The sequence below is a fragment of the Hakea prostrata genome, chromosome 9 (assembly GCF_041222555.1).
Source record: "Hakea prostrata isolate BN-2017 chromosome 9, UWA_Hpros_2, whole genome shotgun sequence".
NCBI lineage: Eukaryota > Viridiplantae > Streptophyta > Magnoliopsida > Proteales > Proteaceae > Hakea > Hakea prostrata.
The window spans coordinates 43,519,337-43,543,215 of record NC_142608.1 but is presented as its reverse complement, the minus strand read 5'-3'; the positions used below and the strand labels follow the sequence as shown (position 1 = coordinate 43,543,215).

The 23,879-nt window shown below is 39.3% G+C and overlaps 1 protein-coding gene across 1 annotated transcript in view; it reads left to right on the top strand.

The window, feature by feature from the left end:
- The window catches only part of CUL4 (cullin4), a 33,768-nt gene extending 20,790 nt beyond the window's left edge, over positions 1-12,978 (top strand). The window contains exons 10-17 of the mRNA XM_089169295.1: positions 11,062-11,168; positions 11,276-11,336; positions 11,456-11,587; positions 11,700-11,837; positions 11,963-12,043; positions 12,133-12,213; positions 12,329-12,409; positions 12,543-12,978. Coding sequence (XP_089025421.1) covers positions 11,062-11,168; positions 11,276-11,336; positions 11,456-11,587; positions 11,700-11,837; positions 11,963-12,043; positions 12,133-12,213; positions 12,329-12,409; positions 12,543-12,656 — 795 coding nt within the window. The 3' untranslated portion in view covers positions 12,657-12,978. The remainder of the gene's footprint in view (positions 1-11,061; positions 11,169-11,275; positions 11,337-11,455; positions 11,588-11,699; positions 11,838-11,962; positions 12,044-12,132; positions 12,214-12,328; positions 12,410-12,542) is intronic.
- The last annotated feature ends 10,901 nt before the right edge of the window (positions 12,979-23,879 follow it).

Here is a 23,879-nt window from a genome sequence, read left to right as displayed (position 1 = left end):
TTTTTTTGAACAAATTACCAATCCCATCACACCTAATCCAGAATTTACTCAACTAATCAATCAGATACATTACCGAAAAATGCATGTCCAAATCAATCTAGTTATTAACCAATCTTTCAAAATCACAACAATGGACTTGGTTGATACTAGAGCAGCCTTGAATTGCACCAAAGAAGGCCTTGTTTCGACCCAATATTATGAAAAAACCACCCACCGACTCTCTAGAGCCAATCATAGTTGTTAAGGCGTCGCCTAATCGTTGCCTAATCGTCACCTCGGCGTCCAGGTGCCTTCGGAGCGCCTCAAATTGGCGTCGCCTTATTTTTAGGCATATAGATTTTTTTTCTTTTTTAGATCACATGAAAGATACCAAATTGAAGGCATATATTGAATTACTTATTAGATTCCGATTGTAAAGTATCTATTTATTGAACCTATATGCATATTTATAATGACGCTACATGGGATCAAAATAAAAAAAATAAAAAATAACAAAATTGAAAGAGAATAAGTTCTTGACTTGAGTCTCACACTCTCACTCTAATCCTAATCTCTTTCGCTTTTCCTCTCTTCTTCTTTTCGATTCCCGCGACAACACTCCGAAGCAAGCAGTGGCCAGCGACAGGCGACTTCTTCTCTTGGTTTCTTCCCGCGATTTTTTATTTAGGACCTACTATGTGTGGTTTGTAGTATGTTGGATGACTTGAGGTAGGGTAATATTAATTTTTTTATTATATAAGATATGATAGATTTATAATGGATTTGAGTGAATGAGATGTACACTAAAAATTTCACTTAAAATGCCTCAACCGCCTTAAAAGCGCCTTGGAGTCATCGCCTCAACTAGCCTAAACCACCTCGTATCGCCTCGTCGCCATGACAACTATGGAGCCAATTGACAAAGCCTCGATGTCAATTACAAATTTTCAAATATTCACATTTGTAATAACCAAGTCAATCTAAGACAAGTCTTTTATCCTTGTCAAAGATATTGTTACCAATATTATCTTAGGGCAACCCTTTCTAGAAATGATTAAATCCTCTACTGTCACTGATGAAGGAATAACTGCCATTATTCAAGAAAAAGAAATTTTCTTTGAATTTTTAGAAAAATCTCAAACCAATAAAATTAACCGATTAAAATGTCTTGCAATTTCTACAATCAATCAAATTCAAAACAATTACTATCCATTGTTTTCTTATCAAAACAGGATTCTTATCAATTGATTTTGGGTTTTCAACAATCCTTTGCACAACGGGATGCACCATTATCTTACTCAAATATACCCTAACAATCTAACCCAATGTTCTCAACCCTCTTCCAGGATTCCATTCACTTAAGTAGGGCGCCACCCAAGGTACCTCCTACCAAATCCAAAACCTCTTATGGAAAACAATTAGTGTCAGCCATAGCCACAGCCAAATCCCAGATCAATTCTTAGGCCGTTGTAGCCTTTACCCCCCAATACTCTTATGTCGTAACTGGTGCCAGCTCCACATCAATATCTAAAACCACCACCCAAAAAGTGGTACCAGAAACAATCCAAACCCATAAAAAGATGACTGCTAGGTCCCAATCCAAGTTCAACCAATTATCTGGAAAGAGTCAATACATCACAAGACCTTTTTTGCAATCAATCTTGCCTATTGAACCCTTTTGGGCCAACCTAAGCAATACTGATCCCACAGCTATTGCTCGCAAATTACTTTAGGTTGGGATTTTTACTCAACCAAGCATTAAAAAATACAGGGCGTTCTATGAATACATCCTAGTTGACACTGGATGTGTCATTTGGAAGCAAACAATGGATAGAAATGATCCTTCTTTGGTGACCCACACTACCATCATTATCCTTAAAAGTCTTGACTCTGAAGTTTGGAGAACTTGCCCCTCTCCGTTTTACATAGTTCTCAAATAAAAATTACCAGCCCAAATGTTACCATTATCTGGATTATATTGATGCATGGATGCATGCATTCTTCTTCCAGAATTAAATGATCGTCACTCATGGTTGTTTTGCATTGATCATAAATTCCCCCATGACAATACATTCCCATACTGGTTAGTATGTGGTGGTCAACAATGGGACTTCATGAATCATTTCTTCTGAACAATATAGCAGAAGCATTACCAGTGTTTTGCCAACATACTACACCAATTCCAACCCAACCAAACCTGTTCAGGTTCTATATCAATTGCCAGCTGGCATGGATAATATATTAGGATTATATCCTCTTTGAACAAACAAATGCCTTGAACAAGGAAGCCCTGGAAAATGAATGGACAATACCTTGTCTTGCTCGAGCATATCATATCAAATGGTGGGATTCGTGTGACATCTCCAAGTGTGCTATCCCAGCCCTAAATCAATTCTCTTACAGGATTGGAACCAATTCCAACAATATCTTAAGCTTTTACAAGTAACAAAAAAGTAAAATTGCTCGCTAAACTAGCCCAACTGGGAGCTCAAATTGCCGCCCTCAAAGATGATGACGACAACGATGACAAAGATTACAAACAATCTATCTCTGACTCCATGTTGTACCATTGCCACATTGGTCAACATGCCCAGGACCAATATGAGGATGACGATCTCCTCAAAGAATTTGTTGCATCCACTCCCTTTACTCATGTCACAAACAAACGAGGCCGTGGTCGACGTGGCAAGAAATCAAATGCATAAACAATAATAATCTAGTACCTAGGACTTGAAGATGGGTAATCGTTAGCCATGACAACGTCAAAGAATGGCACATAAGTCATGACGTCAATATCGGCACCCTATTACCGAGGTTTAGATGTGGGTTACTGTTACTATTCCAACATTGAATAGTCTGTTAAGTCCTATCAGTAAAGAGACAACCTTGTTCATCATTCTGAGTTAAGAATGGTCCAGCCAAAACCCGGTTTGGCAAAATTGAGTTAAACCAATCCAGCCAAAACCCTACTCAATTAAATTGGGTTAACCAATTTGAACCAAACCAATGGAGAAAACAGTGTCTCTGACATGTGGAATGCCCTGGTGAGATTCTAGAAGAATATTCAAACCAATGGACACAAAACACTATTCATCTACAGTGCCACCATTACATGAATAATTGCCCACCATGTGCGTGGACCCCATTACTTGAATAATTGCAAAGTACTGTGCAATGCTAACTTTATCTATAAATAGATGATTGTTCTCAGCATTCGAGGAGGCCATTCTAGCGGAGCATTCTTCATCTCAGAATTGCTCATTGGCCTTGAACAATTTGTAGTTTTTCATTTTATTCTATCATTGTATACCATTAAAGATCCTTTCCCCATCATGGTTGTCAAAGTGTCCGCCTAGGAGGCAAGGCGGTTTTTCAATCACCTTGTTTTGAACCGCTTTATTAACATGCAGTTTTTTTTGCTGCTTTTTCATCTAATTGCTACCACTATGTCGCCGTATGCACCTTATAGCCACCTAGACGCCAAAACGGTTGCCTTTTTGACATTTTGTACATAATAATACTTTTTCTTATTTTTTTAAAAATCAAATTTTATTCTAAAACGCCGTTTACAAACTTAATAGTTAGTCATTTCGAAATCGAGAATTAATGAATCATTAAATGGATAAGGCACTTATTTGGCATCACACTATCATAGAGGTAAGTAAACTTGTAAAATTACTACTTTCATTTTCATACTTATAATTTGATATCGGTTATAGTCATATGTTATGATGCTTGATAAGATGAACTTATGCTTTTTGAGTAATCTTTCATAATTTTGATTCTTGAATGCTTGTTTTTTTTTGGATAATTGATATTCTTGAATGTTTGTTTAGCTTATGATAGAAATTTATCAGCTTAAAACTAGTCTTATTGAAAAAATTTGACCCAACCGCTTTGGTCGTCTTATTGCCGCTTAGGCGGCGCTTTGTTGCCTAATCGCCTAGGCAAAGCCCCAACTCTTTGGTCACTTTGCCGCCTTGACAGTGTATGTATGTATATGTATATATATGTATATATTATTTATTTATTTATTTACTTATATATATAAAATATTCAGAACAGTCTTGGTTGGTTAGAAATCTAGTTTGAGTTAAAGGTAAGTTCTTGAGTCCTTAGGAGTCTTCTTTAAAGATAGACTCTTTCAAGTCTTTATTTGCAAGAAGAGTTCCTCTAGTATTTGTCTTAGGGGGATTCTATTCTATTTTCAAGGACATTCTGTTAGATAGTTAAGTCTTTCTTTGGTTGTTGAGATTAGTTGGTAAGGGATCTAATCTATAAAGAAGACCCGCTTAGGATGGAGTTGTTTAGTAGGCTATAAATAAATCTATTCTTTCTATGTAATTTGGTCAAGTCTGGACTAATAAATTTATTAAAGAATTGCAGCCAACAAGGGTGTGGTAGAGTCCTATTGGGTAGGACCTCATAGTTATCTAGCTCTCTTGTTTCAGCCAAGCCACCCCTGAGATCCAGCAAGAAGTTCCAGCAAGCATCCTCTAATTCCCCGATCCCAGTCCTACTTCTTCTCTTCTTCCCCTTCCCTGCTGTTTTAGATTCAAGAAACACTCGGAAATTTCCCAAAACCCTCCCCGCCCTGTTCTCCTTCCAGCACAAACTGGAAACCCCCTTTCCCTGCTGCCGCACCACAGGCAGCACCCTCCCAGCCCTCTATGACTCCCTAAAACCCTTCTCCCACCCCTGCAACCCTTTGCAACCCTCCCCTTGCTCTCCCTTACACTACAGCACCCTCGTCCCCCTTTCTTTTCCTTTGGCCCCCTCTCTCTTCTCTACTCACTTGCAGCAAGTCTGAAAACAGAAAAAAGAAGATTATCTTGCCCAAACCCTCCCCATTTAGATCCCAAACTGATCTCCTTGTCCATCCCACTATATTTAACAATATTATCCATCCTTTCCAGATTTGATACTTATTTTACTGGTTCAAAATAAGATTATCTTGGGAACCCCTTAATTTTTGGGAAATCCTCGTAGGAATCCTAGCCCTAAAATTGGGTTTCCATCACTACATCACATCAGACCTCTTCAGAGTAGGGATGGAGGCTGATGGATACAAGACACCTCTGTGACACTTCCAAGCTATCACTGTTAATGAGGGACTCTAAAGTGTTGGGGATGCTTCTCAGTGTTAAGAATAGCCCATTGTACAAATCCCCCAGACACGACACTCACACTGCTGCTACTATCAACTATTACCTTGGCTGTAGGATCACTGTGATCCTACCCCATCATAGATACCTTATCAACGGATCAAATCATTGGTTGGTTACAGTTCTGCAATCAGCTTCATTATTTGAGTTGTTTACAATTGGATGGGCCCGTCATAAGTGATCTGTGCCAGGTTTTTGAACCTCATTGCATTGGCCATCCTATGGAAATTCTAGGTGGTATTTTCTTTGGGATTGATAGGCACGACTTTTGCTCCGTGAACGATTAGATCCCATTAATTTTCATCATCTATAAATTATTCTACTTCTTTTTCTTGTTGTTCTCATGATTCTAGCAGTCGGGTTATCTAATATATCGCTTTATTATTAAATTAAAAAGGCATACTTGTATTAATGCTAACATGGAGTGGTAGTATAATAATAATCATGGTGCGAAAGTTCGCTAGGTTTCGCCGGTTCGCTGGATAGCGAACCAAGTGATATCCCATGTTTTGGCAGATTTCGCCCCCATTTCTGGAGGTATTTTCGGTCATTTTGGACTGAAACTTGGTGTCTACCCTAATTAGATGCCAATAAACACTGTGAAATGGCTGGTTTTGCCTAAAAACTCACCCAAATTGGTGTTCTCAATCAGCACATACTGGATTGTATACGAGTAAAACTGGAATATAACATTATTTTAAACAATTAAACTAACATAAATATGCACAATGACAATAGAGTGATAAACATTATTAAAAAAATACTACTATACTAGTATGCAAATACAAGTAATACAACTAATTACCTGTCAATACTCAATACCAAGTACTATGCCTCGATGGATCCGTCAGCTATGTGTTATGTGATAATGTGGTACAAGGCCCAAAGGCTACAACTTCAAGTTTACGCTCCATTATTTTTTTGAAGTTACTCCATGTCATCTCATGCTGATGGTTGTTGACGTACAAAGAAACCAGAGCTCTGTAATTAGCATCATCTATGGTTGGAAAACTACTCCCATCAGGGGGTAACGTGAACGAAGCTCTTCAATTGGCATCGTATGATTGAAAGGATATTGGTATGCTGTCTCCAACATAGCAGTCGTTTTCGAGCCAAATGGAGGCATAAGCGGGACACTGATGATGATGACCCCAACCATCATAACCCCCATAAGTAGATGAGTTGCCATCCTCGGAACCCAGCCTTATGGAAGATCCATTATTATACCCATGGTAGTGCGAACTCCTAGAAGATGGGTATGTATCATTGTGTCTATAAGCGGAAAGGACACCATAACCATAAACAGATGTGGAGCCTACAAACTCCTCCAAGCTTATGGACCCCATCGCTCCCGACAACCTATCCGTTGGATCGAAATAGCCGTATAAGCCATACGATCGAGTATCATCACTATAACCATAGCCATACGGCCCATACCTATGCATGTGCTGCTGCTCCCCCATGACCCTCCCCCCTCCTTGGTTGAGTGTAGCTCGTAAGACGACGACGATAAAGCTCACCACCATGATCATCATCCTGGGTGGCATGCGTTCATTGAGTTTCTCCAGTGTATCTCTCGGGGGATGTTGTGTCTCTGATAATGGAACATGTAATCGCTCATGTACTCCTTCACCACCACCACCAAAACCATTGTCATCATCATCATCATCCCTCCGAGTCTAACTGGGACTGGGAACAAGGGAGTCATTTGGATCATCCTCATGCGTGCCAGGCTCCACCATCCAATCCTTATCCGTAGTGGCAGCAGCCGCCTGTACATGTACTTGCCCCTCTCGAGATGCCATATACTCTTCTACATCAACTCCCGCAGCTTGAGCAATGACTACGTCTGGCCTACCTCCAGGGTGGTCTAACACTGGCTCACCCCTATCCAACAACCAATCAGTGAGGGGATGCTGCTCATCTGCAGTGACCTCGAAGATATCATCCAGTTGGATGTCCTTGTCCATCTCATGGTTACCATTTAACCTGGCATGCTCTTAACATCAACCTCATGTTGTAGTGGCAATGCACAAGGTCATTCAGGCGTTGACTTCCCAACCTGTTTCTCCTTTTGGAGTGAATCATGCCAAATGTACTCCCGTTCTTCTCGCACCTAGAGGCAGAGCAAGTCTGAGAGAGGATCTTCACTGCCACTCTTCGGAAGTTCTCTGCATCACCCCCATATAGAACTCACCACTCAGCTGCATTATCACAAATAAATTAAGTTAATACTTTAATGTTTAACAAAAAATCCTACTTATATAATTATATACAAGGTTTAAAGTATCCCACGATACCATACGATACTAGCCGATACGTATCTATATTTGACCCAACCGATACGATACATCTCGATACGTCTCTCCATTGAATTACACTAAAATGCATTAGCCAGAGCGATACAATACACGATACAGGACGATACGTCTCTTAAAATCACTTGACCGATACGATACTCGATACCGATACTTTAAACCTTGATTATATACTTATATGTAAAATGTAATAATAATAGTAATCATGCATCTAACCTGGATCATAATTTTGTCGGTTATGTAGAGCAACATCTGAACCAAAGGCCCCCAGTGCATCCCTAAACATTTTGATCTGTAATAATTTGTATTGATGGTTAGCTAAATTCTTTCACAAATAAAAAGAAAGTTCTAAGCTCTAACCTCCATGTGGCAATTTGACTGGACCACTGGGTTTGGCTCCAACTTCGAGATAACCTGCATGAAGAAATTGAGCAGGTCTGACCGCAACCCCAAATTTTCACTGTATTGATATTTGGGATTGAGATAATAGGCTGCACAATTCACAAACTCATAGTTAGAGATTTAATATCTACTGTAAGTTACAAATTAATAACCCTAATTACTTACCCCCCCTATGCATCGGATGCATTAGATGAGCGGTCCATCTAGCGTGCTTAATATTCAGGTAAACGGTGCAGCCTCTAGGATTAGCCCTTTGGATTGCTATCTTCATTCGTTCAAGGGCTGCATCAATGTGGGGCATAGTGGCCCCCCTCAGGGAGGAACCAACCATACGCAAGACCTTGATTATAGGATCTAAGTCTCCAACACAATTTTCACATTCCTCCAAAACTCATCAGACGAGATTGTCGTATGTGTGGTGCGCCCACTACATGTACTGAAATTATCACAAACACATTAAGTTAGTAATAAATACTACATACTAGATATTCATAGTATAAATGTATAAGAAGTTATAAACTTGTTAAATCAAATAGTAGAGAGAAAAAAAATACTTACTTTGATCCAACCCATGAGAACCACTCCTCTGATGCAAACATGGACCTCAGGCCCGCCTTTCGTTCTTGAATATTGCTGAGGGCAACGAAATTTGTGGCGAATCTCGTAGGACTGGGTTGCACTAGCTCACCCTCGCATGCTTGCCTCATTATATCCAAAGCAGCAGTATGATTATAGATGAAATTAATTACTTGCTTGGCCCTCTCCACTGTGCTCTGGATAATATTGATCTTACTGATATCCTTTAACATGAGGTCGACAATGAGCTGCGCAGGGTGACCAATATAGATTATATCCAGGTGTATTCATTAGTACCTCACCTGCCTTCTTGAAGTTGGAGCCATTGTCGGTGACAATTTGCACCACATTATTCTTCCCAATATCATTAATAACATCCTGCAGGAGTCCAAGTATATACCTGTGGTCTTTTGTTTGCCCAGTAGCATCCACAGATTTAAAAAAAAGGGTCCTATCACAATACACCATAAAGTTAATGATAGACTTTCTTGTCGGACCGGTCCATCCCTCACACATAATGGTGCATCCATATGACCCCCACATCTGTCTCAAACCATTGATGTACTGCTGTAACTCCTTCTCCTTAATCAGTAAGGTGGTCATCACCTCTTTAGGGGTGGGACCAGCATATCCAGGACCTGCATCTACAATAGTGTCAATCATATTCCTGTAATAAGGACCCTGTGGTGTGTTTGCTAGAACCAAACTATAGTACATCCACTTTGACATTGCCTTCTTAACTTTCTTAGCCATCCCTTTCCATGCACTTGTAATCTTGGACTGCTTGGCCCCCTTCTTTCTGAAAATATCAGGATCCTGCTCTAGGATAGGATCCCTCTTCTGTGGATAGTCACGTGGTCCCCGTAGAAGTGATCCTCAGACTCTGTGATTGGCTGAACTCACCACGTATACCACCCCTGTCTCTAGATCCAGATGCTCTAGCTCTTACAGGCTTAGAGGGGCCAACTCTTGTAAATCTAGCTCTGACCGTCTCCTCCTCCTCCTGGTATTGCATCTCCCTGCTCTTAGCCATCGCCGGTCTAATGTCCCTCTCCTCCTGCTCTTTGATACCAACGGGATCAACATCTCGATCAGAATCTGAACCAACTCTATAAGATGATGGTGCCCACACCGCCTCGTCCGGTGCATTATTCAACCTCCTGTTCTCTTGTTTCTTCTTCCCCTTTTCTTTCTCCATCTCTCTAACTACCTTCACTGTATCAGCATTCACCTCAGTGCATGTGGTCACATCTTTTGAACTGCCAGTGATGTGAGCCTTAAACCTGTTTATGTCACCTGAGTTCAACTCCTTACCACAGAAGTTGCATTTTGTGTTACTCTTGTTGCCATCAATAGTAACACAATATTGCCATGTAGGATCAACCCTCCCCGTCGTTGCAGCTCCCTATGGTTGTGGCTGTCCTTGTCCCCGGCCCTGCTATACTCCCTGTGAACCTGCTCCTCTCCCACTGCTAGACATGATAATTGTTGCAATGAAAATGATTGCATAAACAATTAAACAGTACCAACATAATATTTTAAACAATATTTAAATTTTTTTCGACAAAAGAAAAGGCTATCATATCAAAACCGACAATGAAACCACACGCAACACTTGAAAATAATTATATAGGTATTCCATAATTTTCTCTAATTTTCAAAATCATTTCCCTTATTTGTTTCTAATTTTTCTCTTTTTTTTTCATAATTATTTATATTTTATATTAATATTTTAATAAATTTTAAAAAATAAAATAATTATTTATTGGGTAAAAAACATTCAGACTCCGTGAATCTGTAGACTAGCCCATGGAGATCCACATATATTTTTTCAATCATGATATAACACATAGCATGCAAAAAGTAAGCATTTGCAATTTAGAAAAATACAATTTTTGATGCTTGAAAATAAATAAATAAATTACTTAGCGAAAAAAAAATTCCAACTCCATGAGTTTGTAGGTCAGCCTACTATATTTCATACCCACCCAACAACATTGCAGCATGGATTTTCAAAAAAAAAAAAAAAAAAAAGTTTAGAGAACAATAGGTACCTCTTAGATGAAAAACTCCACAAAACACCCAGATTTGTGTGAAATATCGCTTGATCGCCGCGAACAATGCTATACCTGACAATTATGAAGTGAGAGTTTTATGTCAAAGATCGAACGGAAATATGGCAAAAATGCCAAGAACTAGGAGAGAGAAGCTCTGGGGGAGGTTTGGAGAGGAGAGAGAAAATATAAAAAATTGAGTGAGATAATTAGCCGAAATTCGGCGAACTCTCACTTATATCGCTGAAAATATCGCTATTTTCGGCAATATTTAGCGCCAGTTCGTGGTTTGGTCTTGCGAACCAAAACCACCGAAATTCGGTGATATTTCGCTGAATTTCGGCGATATTGCGTACCATAATAATAAGGACGATGATCATGATGATTTTATCCCCACAAAAAAAATGATGGTCACCATGATAGTAGTCCTAAGTAGCTGTGAAATTGTATAGCATGTTTTTAGCTTGTTCTAGGTTGATCCTGAAATAAGGTTTCTTTTGCCAATGATGTAGCCTGTTCCTATTTTTGATGCATGTCAACTGTGGTGTATTGCCAATGCTTTTGCAGGACATTGAATTGTCAAAAGAAATAAATGAGTCCTTCAAACAATCATCCCAGGCAAGGACAAAACTCCCGACGGGAATCGAACTGAGTGTCCATGTCTTGACAACAGGGTGGGTCTTGAAAGTTTTAAATTAAATAGTTATTCACTTTTACCCAGAGTTCCATGATGTTGATTTCTCTAGGCATAGTAATATGGTATTTATTTGAACAAATGCAGGTATTGGCCAACATATCCGCCAATGGATGTTCGGCTTCCACATGAGCTAAATGTTTATCAGGTTAGGAGAAGTTGAGTTCTGATGCAGGATTCCTGCTTTCCATTCTTCCAAATAAATTGATTGTATATTTTTTTGGGTATATAATGCCCATATCCTCAATTATCTTCTTTGTGCCTCAGGACATATTCAAGGAGTTCTACTTGAGCAAGTACAGTGGGAGGCGCTTAATGTGGCAAAATTCACTAGGCCATTGTGTACTGAAGGCAGAGTTCCCGAAAGGTAAAAAGGAATTGGCAGTGTCACTATTTCAGGTAGTGTTGAATTCCCTCCTATGCTGGTGCTTTTCCTACTAAATCACTTTAGATTCTCTCTCTTATTTTGAAATTAATGTTGCTTTATTGTTTTGCATGGGTTTGGCACCAGACTGTTGTTCTGATGCTGTTTAATGATACCCACAAGCTTAGCCTTCAAGACATTAAGGATTCAACAGGTATTGAGGATAAAGAGCTTAGGAGAACCCTGCAGTCGCTTGCATGTGGAAAAGTTCGTGTACTTCAAAAGGTTGTTCATTTCATCTTGATAGAGTTTTGCTAGCCTTTTGATTTAAAGGGGAAGGGAAAAAAAAGAAGAAAAAGTTCTGCTAGCCATTTGTTCATATATACTGAAGGCTCTGTTGGTGTTCACAGATCCCCAAAGGGAGAGATGTGGAGGATAATGACATATTTGTGTTCAATGAAGAATTCAGTGCCCCACTCTACCGCATAAAGGTAAATCTTCTAGTAGTCGGTGGAAATGGTACTAGATGGTGGAGATTGAATGTGTAAAATTGGATCCTAACACCACCTTGAATATGCAGGTTAATGCGATTCAGATGAAAGAGACAGTGGAGGAGAATACAAGTACTACGGAAAGAGTCTTCCAGGACCGGCAATATCAGGTAATACCAAATTTGGTCTTGTTCAGACTCTGTTATGTAGACCTAGCGTAGTTGCAATCGGGATTAATGGACTACTTAATTGGCAATACCTCGGTGAACGATGGACTATTGGCAGGTTGATGCAGCTATTGTCCGAATAATGAAGACAAGGAAGGTGCTGAGCCACACCCTCTTGATAACTGAGCTCTTCCAGCAGGTAACCATCATTCAGACCCAGCTTCCTTCTATTCCACATTTTGTTCATCTAGTCTTTTAGTTTGATATTTATATCCATTTTTGGAGTCTTTAACATCTGGGAATGTGCCGACCCATTATTTTGGTTAAACCAGCTCAAGTTTCCAATAAAGCCAGCAGATTTGAAGAAGAGGATAGAAAGTCTCATTGACAGGGAATACCTCGAGCGGGACAAAAGTAATCCTCAGATATACAACTATCTGGCCTGATCCATATCTTCTTATGGGTGGTCATCGGCCTTGTAAATGCAAAATGGTACCCAATCCTCTTTGAAGGGCAAGATGTAGCGATCTCAACAAATCCTGCTTGACCATCTAATAGAATGTACAGAAACCTGTAGTGTTAGTTTTTTTTTGGTTATGTTCAGCACTGTAAAGTATATCCTCTTTCCATCCTCAATTTCTTCCGTCATTGTGTGGGACTTACGAACTTGAGTGGGAGGATTGAATCGTTCCACTGATTCATCTCTAATTATACATTTCAGAAGCAATCCTCTCTAATCCCAACATTTTGCACACCATTGAATTTTCAGACCCACGTTATGTCATAGAAGTGGTGCTTTGGGGTCTGGTAAGCTGGCACCTATGTAAGCTCAAAATTTGTGTTGACTGTCACTTTGTGCAATGACTACGGTTCAAATATTCGAGGCACTGCTGGAGAAATGAAATCTGGACTGGCGATAGTTCTTTTATTGGGTTGGGTTTTGCATTTTTACGACGGACTACAACAGCAACAACAAGAAGATTTCTTCCAATTAAATGGGGTTGGCTACATGAATTTGTAGCTTCCAAATTAACTTTTCTCGTCATTTCTCTTAAGGTTATTTTAAGTTTATCTCTAGATCTATTAATTCCTTCCTTCAATCAATTTGGTTGTTTGTATTTGTGTGATTTTGTTATTTTGAGCATGCATTCACTGTTTCCAAACAAATGGAACATCTTGGGCATGGATTATTACCTAGGCTTTTCTTGATCTCACCCAGGCATTGTTGATTTTTCTAGTTCATATTCTTTTCTATTTTTTTCGGTTCAAAGCTTTCATCTCTGTAGTAAAGGGCATAAGGTCGAAGACTTGGGACTCTTCCAGGTAAGGAGCGGAGTTTGGCCTTATTGTTATGCATTGTGAAGACTGGGTCTTCCGAGCTAAAGAGTCTAACAAGGCCTTCCGAGCTAAAGAGTTTACCAGGCGATGCCTTCTAGTAAGGCATAAACCGGGCTGGACTATTTAGGATAGGGGCGATGGATTGTCATATGTTTGATCGGTTGAGCTCTGCAATGAATGCATCCATGCTCCATTTTTATTCCTTTTCGATGAAGGAGAAAACTAGATATCTATCTATAAATGAAAAACATATACGACTATTGAAGGTTCAAACCGGGAAAACCTCTGTTGTATGTATACCACATAGGATGCATTACCTTAAAACGTCACACAAACTGGCCAGGGGAATACAACATAAAAAAGGGATTTTGCTTCAATATTGTGCAATTAATGCGTAACATTGAGCTGCCTATGGTCTGGATCTAAAGTTGTGGATGAGATCTTTTTGTTAAGTTGTGGTCGAGATCTTTTTGTTGTTGTTATTTTGGGTTTCAATGGTGTAGTTCAAAAAAAAAAAAAAAAAAAAAAAAAAAAAAAAAAAAAAAAGAAAAAGAAGAAAAGAAAAGAGAGAAGAAAGAAAGAAAGCCAAAACAGTCAAGATTCACCACTACTTTAGATCTAGACCATAGGGAGCTCAGGTCGGCGCAATTAATTAAAGTTGCACAGCACTGAAGCAAAATCCAAAAAGAATTTAACAACATGAGGAAGTTATTGATCTAGATCTAACAAAACAGGAGATAGATAAACGGGCCAGGAAAGTGCTTTAGGGACTGGAAGGCATCTAAAAATACCCTCAATTTGTCCAGACTTCCTGAATCGAGACCTGTTTCTTGAGTAACCATTGAGCCTTATGCCAAGCTCCATCAACAACCACTTCTATCTGCTACTCAAACTCCACCTTGCCCACCTTCATGTGTACGCAACATCCATCAAGGATAAAAAAGAAACCCCACTCCACTCATTCACAGGGGGGACTTTGTGTCACACTTGACCCAGCTGGATCAGATCATACCCGAATACCCGTAGGGGGTGATACACTATAGGACCAAGATTCAGTGTTAAATCTATACAATCATATGACATAACATAATCAAAGGAGAATAATAAATCAAAGATCAATATTTAAAGTTATAAAAATTAAATTATCAAATGAGGTTACAGTTATCCATTAACTTAAAGTTAAAAACATAATTGAAAGTTAATCAAAACTAATCACAGTTTAGAGGAAGGAATTGTTAGCAGTAGAATTCTAGGTTCTTCGATAGACGACATCATCTCTCTCTATATAATTAAAGGTGAAGATAAAACATAAGGCTACGAGGGACATTGTCGTCTCCAAAGATATTGCCGGATCTTCTCATGTACCCAACTCCATAGGAGCAATTTCGGCATGGGCACGAAGTTCCATGCAAGTCCCCCAAAATATTTTGCCGACGACAGATCCTCTATTTGAATGGAGTCCTCATAACCTATAGTCAGATCTAAAAGAATATACACATAAAATGAGTGAGTTCAACAAAATTCAGTGAGGTCAACTCAACTACATATCAAGCATCCATTCACAATTTCCCACACCACACATATATGATTTATAGTAATAAGATGAATAATAAAATGAATATGAAATCTTGCTTCTAACTCTATCATGAGGTCTCTATGGTAGACACGCATTAAGCTATACACCAGTCTCCTCTGGGCGGTCTCAATCATTCTCCCTCAACAAGAGACGTTTGTTGGGTTCTTTATGGGTGTTGGGTCAAGTCATATCTGTGAAATCCAACCCAAACCTAGCCAAGTCACCCTATCTGTTTTGGGTAAAGAAGGGTTAGTTTAAATGTTGACTTTAAAGTTGGACCGTGATTTCAGTTTTGTTTAATGTTGACTTTGAAGTTTGACCGTGATTTCAGTTTTACTATCTTTGAAAATCTTAGGAAGCCATGTCAGACCTTTCTCTTAGGGTTGATCCAATGTCCCAAAATGAGGGATGATGTCTTTGTGGGCCATCTCAATAGAAGATATGGTGTTTGACCCAAAACCCATGGATATTGATGATGGTGTTTCCTTATGGAAACTTTAATTGATTTGGTGTTGAACTACTCATTGGTGAAGAAGAACTTGGTTGATGGACCTAAAGCTTAGTTGGACCTGGTTTGAAGACATCCCTCCATACTAGGTAAGTAGTATGATGCGTTGAAAGAAGCTCATCCAAAAATATTGAAGTTAGGCCCATTAAATCCCTATTTTTGAACAAGCTGTCTAGGCAGTGGCATTTTGGTAATTTTCTGTTTTGAAGGTTTTTAAAAGCTTTATTTCTTTTAATTTCGTGGTAAACAATCCCACTAGGTTTCTAACTCTCTAGAGAACGTGGAAAGGACCTTAGAACTTCCTCTTTGGCAACCAATCAATCAACAGGGTCAGTTTGGTCAATTTGGTGAAATCTTAGTAATTCTTGGACTCTGTGTGCTATTTAAAGAGGGGGAACTCCATGTTTTTCAATCCCAATCTGTTCTAAACCTTTGGAGAACGTGGGAAGAGCCCTAGATCCTCTCCTTCGAAGCCAAGAAAGACCCTCAAACATCTGTTTAGATTTCTTCATCGGTTTCTCTTCTAAAAGGTTAGTATTCAATTCGTTTCTTCTATAATTCACTCTTTCTTCTCTACTTCTGATATTCTAATTATGAGAAGGGTATTACACTGCTGTAATGACCTATTCTCTAATTCTTTTAGCCCTAGAGTGAATTCCCCAATTCACTCTATGTTCTTGAAGCCATATGGCGATGATTCTTGAATTTGATTCCACCAACAATCTAGATGATACTTTCCCTGAATTTTCTACCTATCTTTATGATTGTGGGGAAGGTCTCATACTATTACCATGACCTTCCCTTGTGTCCTCATGATTGAGGAGTTGATCCTTGTTTTTCCTTGGACCAATTGGCAACCCTTCTATTTTCTATTAATTCATTGGATCCTCCCCAAGACTTTCTTTATTATGATTTCTTTAGCTTTATTCCCTAGGGTGAATCTTTATTCTCCCTAGTCTTTCCATGGGATATTAGGATTTCTTTCATTTGAATTTATTTACATTCTTTTCTCTCATTGGTACACCCTTCCTATTTCCATTCTTGATTTTGAAATATTAATGAGATGTTCCTTTATCTATCTTGGGTTGTTTTTTTGTGAGAGTTTATTATGGGTAACTCTCATGGGAGGTAACCAACTCTTATGAGAGGTAACCATATCTGAGACCCTAATGTTCTTTTATCTGTTGGAAACTTCCCAACACCTTTTCAGATTGTGCATTCTTTGTTTCTCTTTTCCTAGGGTGAATCTTGATTACCCCTAGCCTTTCCATGAGAGCCATCAGTTTTGTTCTGAATCTGCGCACCAAAGAGGGGTGAATTAGTTGAAATACCTAATGAACTCCTGTGCTCAATCCGAATATATTTCCCGACACTAGACTTCATAATGGACTTCCAGGAGAAAACCCCACTCAATTTGAACCCATATAACCTTTCAAATCCTTGTCCGAAGTTGCTGAACTATGTCTGTCAAATCCTGCTTGCGCATCAAAGAAGATGAGCTTAGTTGGTGGACCTAATGAACTCCAATTCATGATATAAAAGTATTTCTCGAAACTAGACTTCTTGATTGACTCGTAGAAGAAAACCTCACTCAATTTGACCCTGTATAGCCCTCCGAATCCCTGTTTGAACCTTGCTATTCTGCTTGGTCGACTGATTGGTCTACTGGACCACTCGACCAAGCACTTGGGTTTGCCAAATCCGAGAATTTTTAATTTTTTGGGTTTTTCACTTCTATTTAAACCCTACTTCGAGTTTCTTAGTTACGACAGCCTCCTAAACACTTTTTGAACGTGAGAACACCTCTCCGAAACTCTCTCTGGTGATTTCGAAGATTCCTCTGCAGATCTGAAGCCTCTCTTCTCTGTTCTTACAATTCAAGGTTAGTATCTCTTCTGAATTATTAATTTTCTTTTCTTGATCTTGTTCTTGATTGAGATCAGGAAGTTGATGCTGCATCCTTGCAACCATCCCTTCGTGATCTCCTTCGTTTCTTTGAGATCTATGATCATCATCATGATCTCAACCCTAGCCGATGATTTTCTTGAAACCCTAACCCTAGTATGATCTTCTGGAAACTCTTGTTAACCTCCCATGCGAGGGAAACCTCATGGGCAATGTTTCTGTTAACCTAAATTAGTTTTCCTATGATTTTCTTATTGCTTTTGGTCAACTATTTAATTTTCTTTCATTCTGTGATCTCAACCTTTTATGGGAATCATAAGGTTGAAACCCTAATTTCTTGGGTTAAATCAAGAACCCAAATTTTAACCATGACTTGATGTTTTTATCTTCCTATATGATTCTAATACATCCTATGAAGTTCCCCTTCGAATTTCGGATCATTCCGACTTCAAACGAGGAAGTTATGGCCAAAGTAGTCTGTACAATTCCGTACTGACTTGCTTGGTCAATTGGGCCAGTCTACCAAGCACTCGACCAAAGGAGTCAGTAGCTTCGTTTTTCGCCCGATTTGATTCGTTTGCTCTCTGATCTTTTAGGCATCTTCCCTAATGTTGTATCTATGATTGTTAGGAGTCTATTTGCTAAGTTTGGAGTTGCTCTCTTTGGTTTTGGATCATATTCTTCGATAATCAGGTAAGGACAATTAATTCCTTAACTACATGGATTGCTTGTTCTCTGATTTCTACCTTATGAAACTATGAGATTACTTACTGTTATTGTAATTTAATTCTGATCTCTTGCTGTGAGAACAGTAGCACCTTTTTATATTATCTTTTTCATTATTCATGTTATATGAATTACCTATTATTGCCTAATCTAATTTTGCTTTTACATTCTCTTGTATATGATGAACTGTTGGTTGTATATGTTATGACTGATCTGAGAATGTGTTTGCTTAAGTTTGGTTTGGGATTGAGAAGTGTCCTTTTGACACTTCTGTCCTTGGACATCGGAGGGAATAGATTGGGATGTTCTCCGAAGATGCCCATCGACGCTTTCCCGAATCAATGGTTGTCATACCTAGGGCTGTCTAGCAGTGTTTGGCTAGGATATACCCCTGTTATATCAGACCCAAATCGGAAGGGTATTGAGACCGAACGACTCGTGGTAGCAATGGGGATTCGTGGGCGCTCAAAACCGGTGAAAAGATCCGTGAGAGGACATGGATCACATTGTGGATACTCGAAAGAGGCCATTTATTGGAGGGTTGCATATGGCTAGACTTGGGCTCATGGGCGCTCAAGACCGGTAACCAACCCGTGAGAGGACATGAGAGCTTCCCGTTTACCATATGTGGATAACCAATAGGGTTGATGAGTCCGTAGTCAGGGACTATTAGGACTCTACTGGAAAGGATACCGGAAAGGATCGTCAGGGACAAGGAATGGAAGTATCTGGACTTGAGTTGATGTAACTGAGTAGATGACTTGCATTGGGCTAGGCTTTTCCCTGACATGCGCCAGTACTTATGCCAAATGGTTGTGAGAGAGTGTGTTGACTTAACCCCCTGCCATGGTTTGTCCTGAGGGTTGAAGGACCCATTACCAACCGGCTGCCCAAGAATACCTTAAATGGGTGAGGGAACCCAAGATATCTTATATGCTTGAGGGTGTGAGTGGACCTTCCCAAAGAAGTACGATGCTATGACTTAAAGCATGTCTACCATAGAGATCAGCATACATAGAGTTTAGTTGCATACATACATTATCTGTCTCATATTGCATTGCATCTTGTTATGTTTTGCCACATGTTATTTATGTTGTTATGGATTAACTTGCCTTACTGAGTTTCTTTCGAAACTCATTCCTTTTTGTACAATCTTTTGTTAGACTTTTCTACAGGTTTGAATACTATGACGATACGTATGAGGAAGCACAAGGTGAAGAAGATGAAGACTGAAGGAGAAGAAGAGTTGACTGAAGATGTGGATTAGATTTCTCTTGTTTCTTCTAGACGTATCTTTTACTTTACTTGTATTAGCTTAGAGCTTTACTTAGATTTTGATCTACCTTCCGCATGTGTTTGTAGGGTATATTTCCGCTATACTCTACAGTTGTCTTTTGATTTGGTATCTCGTTATTCCGCACTCTGCTATTCTATAGTGATCCTTCTGAGATCTTTTCTTGACTTTTATTATAAATTACTTGAACATTATGATTTGTTCTTGCTTTTGATTATGTTATTGTGCGAAATGGATATGATCGTTCCTAAACTTGATCTTTAGGGCTGTGGATCACACTCTCGGGTATACCAGTTAGGGTACCGGCTGGGAGGATGTGACAATATCAATCAATGGTTGGGGATATAGGTCACCACTCTCTCACATCACCATTTGGCGTGAGAACTGGCATGTGTCAAGGACAACTCTAGGCCAAATGCATGGTCATATGATCTCATACTACATATGGTCCAGATATCATTCCTCAACGGGAGACATCTGTTGGACTCCATTTCTCAACCCTGTGGTCATCCACATATATATAGGTGGACGCTCTCGTGGCTTTCCCGTGGAAATCACATATCGCACTGAAAGTGACACGGGCCCAAACTCTATATGTATGCAACCCTACCATCTCATGATGGCAGTGCGCTTGCTTGATACTCATAGGACCCAGCTATTGAAATCACGGGTTAACCGGCTTCAATACCCCTACCGGAAGGGTAGTAGTACTCATGGGGTTACATAGACAACACTAGACGCCTATCATTCATATACTTAAGTCTAAGTGCATAAATATATAGAGTTGCTAGGGTAATGGGTGAACCCACATCCCTAGTTGAACCCCCCCCCCCCCAAAAAAAAAAAAAAAACCCACAACCCTAGTTGGCATATAAGTACAAGAGTACAAAGTCCCAAAATCAAGTCCACACATTCACACCATTCTCATATAACAATTCATGAAATTTGAAAATAGAAACAAATATAAATAATATTACCTTCCGTTTGCACAAAGTCACACACAATTTTATAATAGAAAAGATGATATCAAAATAATACAAGATTTCAAATGATGAAGATTTAAATAACACCATCAATCATACAAGATATGGTTAAGTATTTTCTTCACCTTTCAAGTTAAAATCAATCTCCAAGTTCCAAAGAATTCCACAAAAGAGAGTGCAATTGACCCAAAATAATCCTAGAAACATGTGAAATTGAATGAGCAACAATAGGGGATCGTCCCAGATCAAAGGGGGTAAAACATGCACTGGAATAAGGGGGCAGGGGGTTGAGCCACATAGGGCCAGTCAACGGTCCAGGTTGACCGCCCAGTCTAGGTGTGAAATCCAGCCCTATCCTAACCCTGGACCTTGACCCGAAACCTTGTTCTTTGTAGGTCCGAAGACCAGAAGTAAAGGAAGAAGCCAACTATGAGCCATCTCAGTGGAAAACATGGTGTTTGACCTAGAACCCATGGAAGTAGATGATGGTGTTTCACATACTTGGAAGCTTGTTCAGAACTAGAAAGGAAACTGCACCTTGTTGGAGATGAGTCTAGTTGATGGACTTGACGTATAGTTAGACATGATTCGAAGGCATTTCTCTATACTAGGTAAGTCATATATTGTGTTGGGAGAAGCTCATTAGGTTTGGACTTGAGTTTGGCCTTCAATTCCCTATCTTGGCCTTGCTAACTGGCTTGGTCGATTGGGCCAATCGACCAACAGGGTCAGAATCTGGCAGAATCTTTTGCTTAGGTCTGTTGGTGCTCTATTTAATAGAACTACGAGTTTCATAGCCTCCTTTGTTTCATAGACTCCTTTGTTCCCCATAGTTTTTGCATTAGAACTATGAGTCTAGCTGAAGACTCTAAACTTAGCGCTTTATGGGAGGCAACCCATATGTTTAGATATTATTTCTTGTTCTTTTTCCTATATTTTCTTTGTTTGTTGTTAGGTTTTACTATTGTGTGCTCTATCATGAGTTCAAACATTGGGTACACTCTTTCCTCTATTTTCTTCTATTATTTTTTTTGCATGCACTGAGGTCATTGCATAATTTAATTGTGTGGGGGGGGGGGGTGTAAAACCCAGCCCTAACCTTGACCCGGAAACCTTGTTATTTGTAGGTCCAGTGACCCGAAGTAAAGTAAGAAGTCAGCTTTGGGCCATCCCAGTGAAGGACTTGGTGTCTGGCTTTGAATCCATGAGAGTTGATAATGAAGTTCTATTTATGGAAACTGAATCTTGATGAAGATCGGATTAGTTGATGGACTTGGAGTGCTCTCTATCATGGTTTGAAGGCATTTCTACCTATTAGGTAAGTCACTTGTTATGTGTGCAAAACCCCTTTAGGATTGGATTTGATCTGGGTCTTCAATTCCCTGTTTTGGAATTACTGTCTGCATTGGTCGACTGATTGGTCGACTGATTGGTCGACTGGACCAGTCGACCAATCCACTCGACCAATGAGTGCTGTCTTTGGCAATTAGGTTTTGCTTGCTCTATTTAAGTCCAATCTCGAGTCTACTTCGTATTTGCTGCCTCCAAACTCTTTGGAACGAACCAAAGACCTCTGCAAGTCATCTCCCTTGCATCCTTGGTGATTTTCTTGACGGATCTTCGTCAAAACTCTTCCTTTTGCATCAAAGGTATGTCTATACTCTCTTCTTCTCCTCCATCTTTGTTTTTCTTTCCTTTTTGAGTTGAGACAGTAGAGGAGATGCTGCATTCTCTGTTGCAAACATCTCTGGACTTGTCTCTCATGATCATCCTAAGGATTAATGGCTAAAACAATGATCTTAACCATGATCATTGCAAGCTTTTGAAGGAATCATGATCAAACCATGATCTAGCCTTTGTTTAACTTCTGATTTGAATTCTGATCTCCTTGGATCTTCTACATTGATCATGATAGTAGTCAATTGCTGTGTTTTCTTTTCATGATCCATGATCTATCAATCTCTAGTTGTTCCTCTTCTACCATACCATGTTTTCTTCATGAATCATGATAGTTACATATATGGTAGGTTTTGTTTCCTTATTTAGATTTATGCTTTTAAGCCTATTTCCTTGAAGATCTAAGTATGCTTTTCATGATACCTTTACCTGAAGCAATGATCCATTCTCCTATTGTTCTTGTCTTTGATTTCTATCTTGAATTCTTCAAGATCCATGGTTGATCTAATTATGGTAACTTTTTGTTTCCTAATTTGGATCTTGATGGCTTGATTGGATTAGTGTTTTGAGGTCCCCTTTATGTTAGGATACTACTGATGTAGTTTACCCCTTGATTAGTACCCTTTTGAACCACCAAATTCGGATTTTATATCTTAAAACTCTGTTCTTTTTAGGCTATCGTCTCGCATTGGTCGGTCGATGGACCAGTCGACCAATCCACTCGACCAATGAGTACAAAGAACTCCAATTGGTCTGTGTTGGATGTTTTGGTATCTTTTCTGTTAGGAATCTTTTCTAATATGTTGTATACACTTGTTTAGGACCTTCTTCTCAAGTTTGCCAAGATCTTACTTGATTTCTTAGGATTCCTTTGCGAGTTATAAAAGGTAAGGATGGTTACTTCTTTAACAACATAAATTGCATATCTTAGTTTCTATATTTAAATCTTGATTAAGTTATTTCTTTAATTAGATTCTTACAATGTTATACTACTGTGGTACTATCTTGATATCAGTAGCATTAGTTATTCATATTGAATTGACTCATGTACGATTTACTTACCAAGTATATACAAAGTGATTGTAATTATTGATTTCTTTCCATATATGAAGTTACCATATATGTGATGATATGATTTGATGCATGTGTATGCTTAAGTATGGTTTGGAAAGGAGAGGTGTCCTTTTGACACTTCTGTCCTTGGACTACTACGGGAATATTATGGGATGTTTCCGGAGATGCCCTATGGACACCTTCCTAAACTGTTGGATGACATATCTAGGATTGTCTAGTAGTGTTTGGCTAGGATGTCCTGTTATGTCAGACCCTAATCGGAGGGGTATTGAGACCGAACGACCCGTGGTAGCAATGGGGATTCATGGGCGCTCAAGACCGGTAACCAACCCGTGAGAGGACAGGAATCACATTGTGGGGGCCATTTATTAGTAGGGTTGCATATGGTTAGACTTGGGCTCACGGGCGCTCAAGACCGGTAACCAACCCGTGAGAGGACGTGAGAGCTTCCCGTTTACCATATGTGGATGATCAATAGGTTGATGAGTCCGTAGTCAGGGACTATGAGGACTCTAGTGTGAAGGATACCGAAAAGGATCGCCAGGGACAAGGAATGGACGTATCTGGATCTGACTTGATGTAACTAAG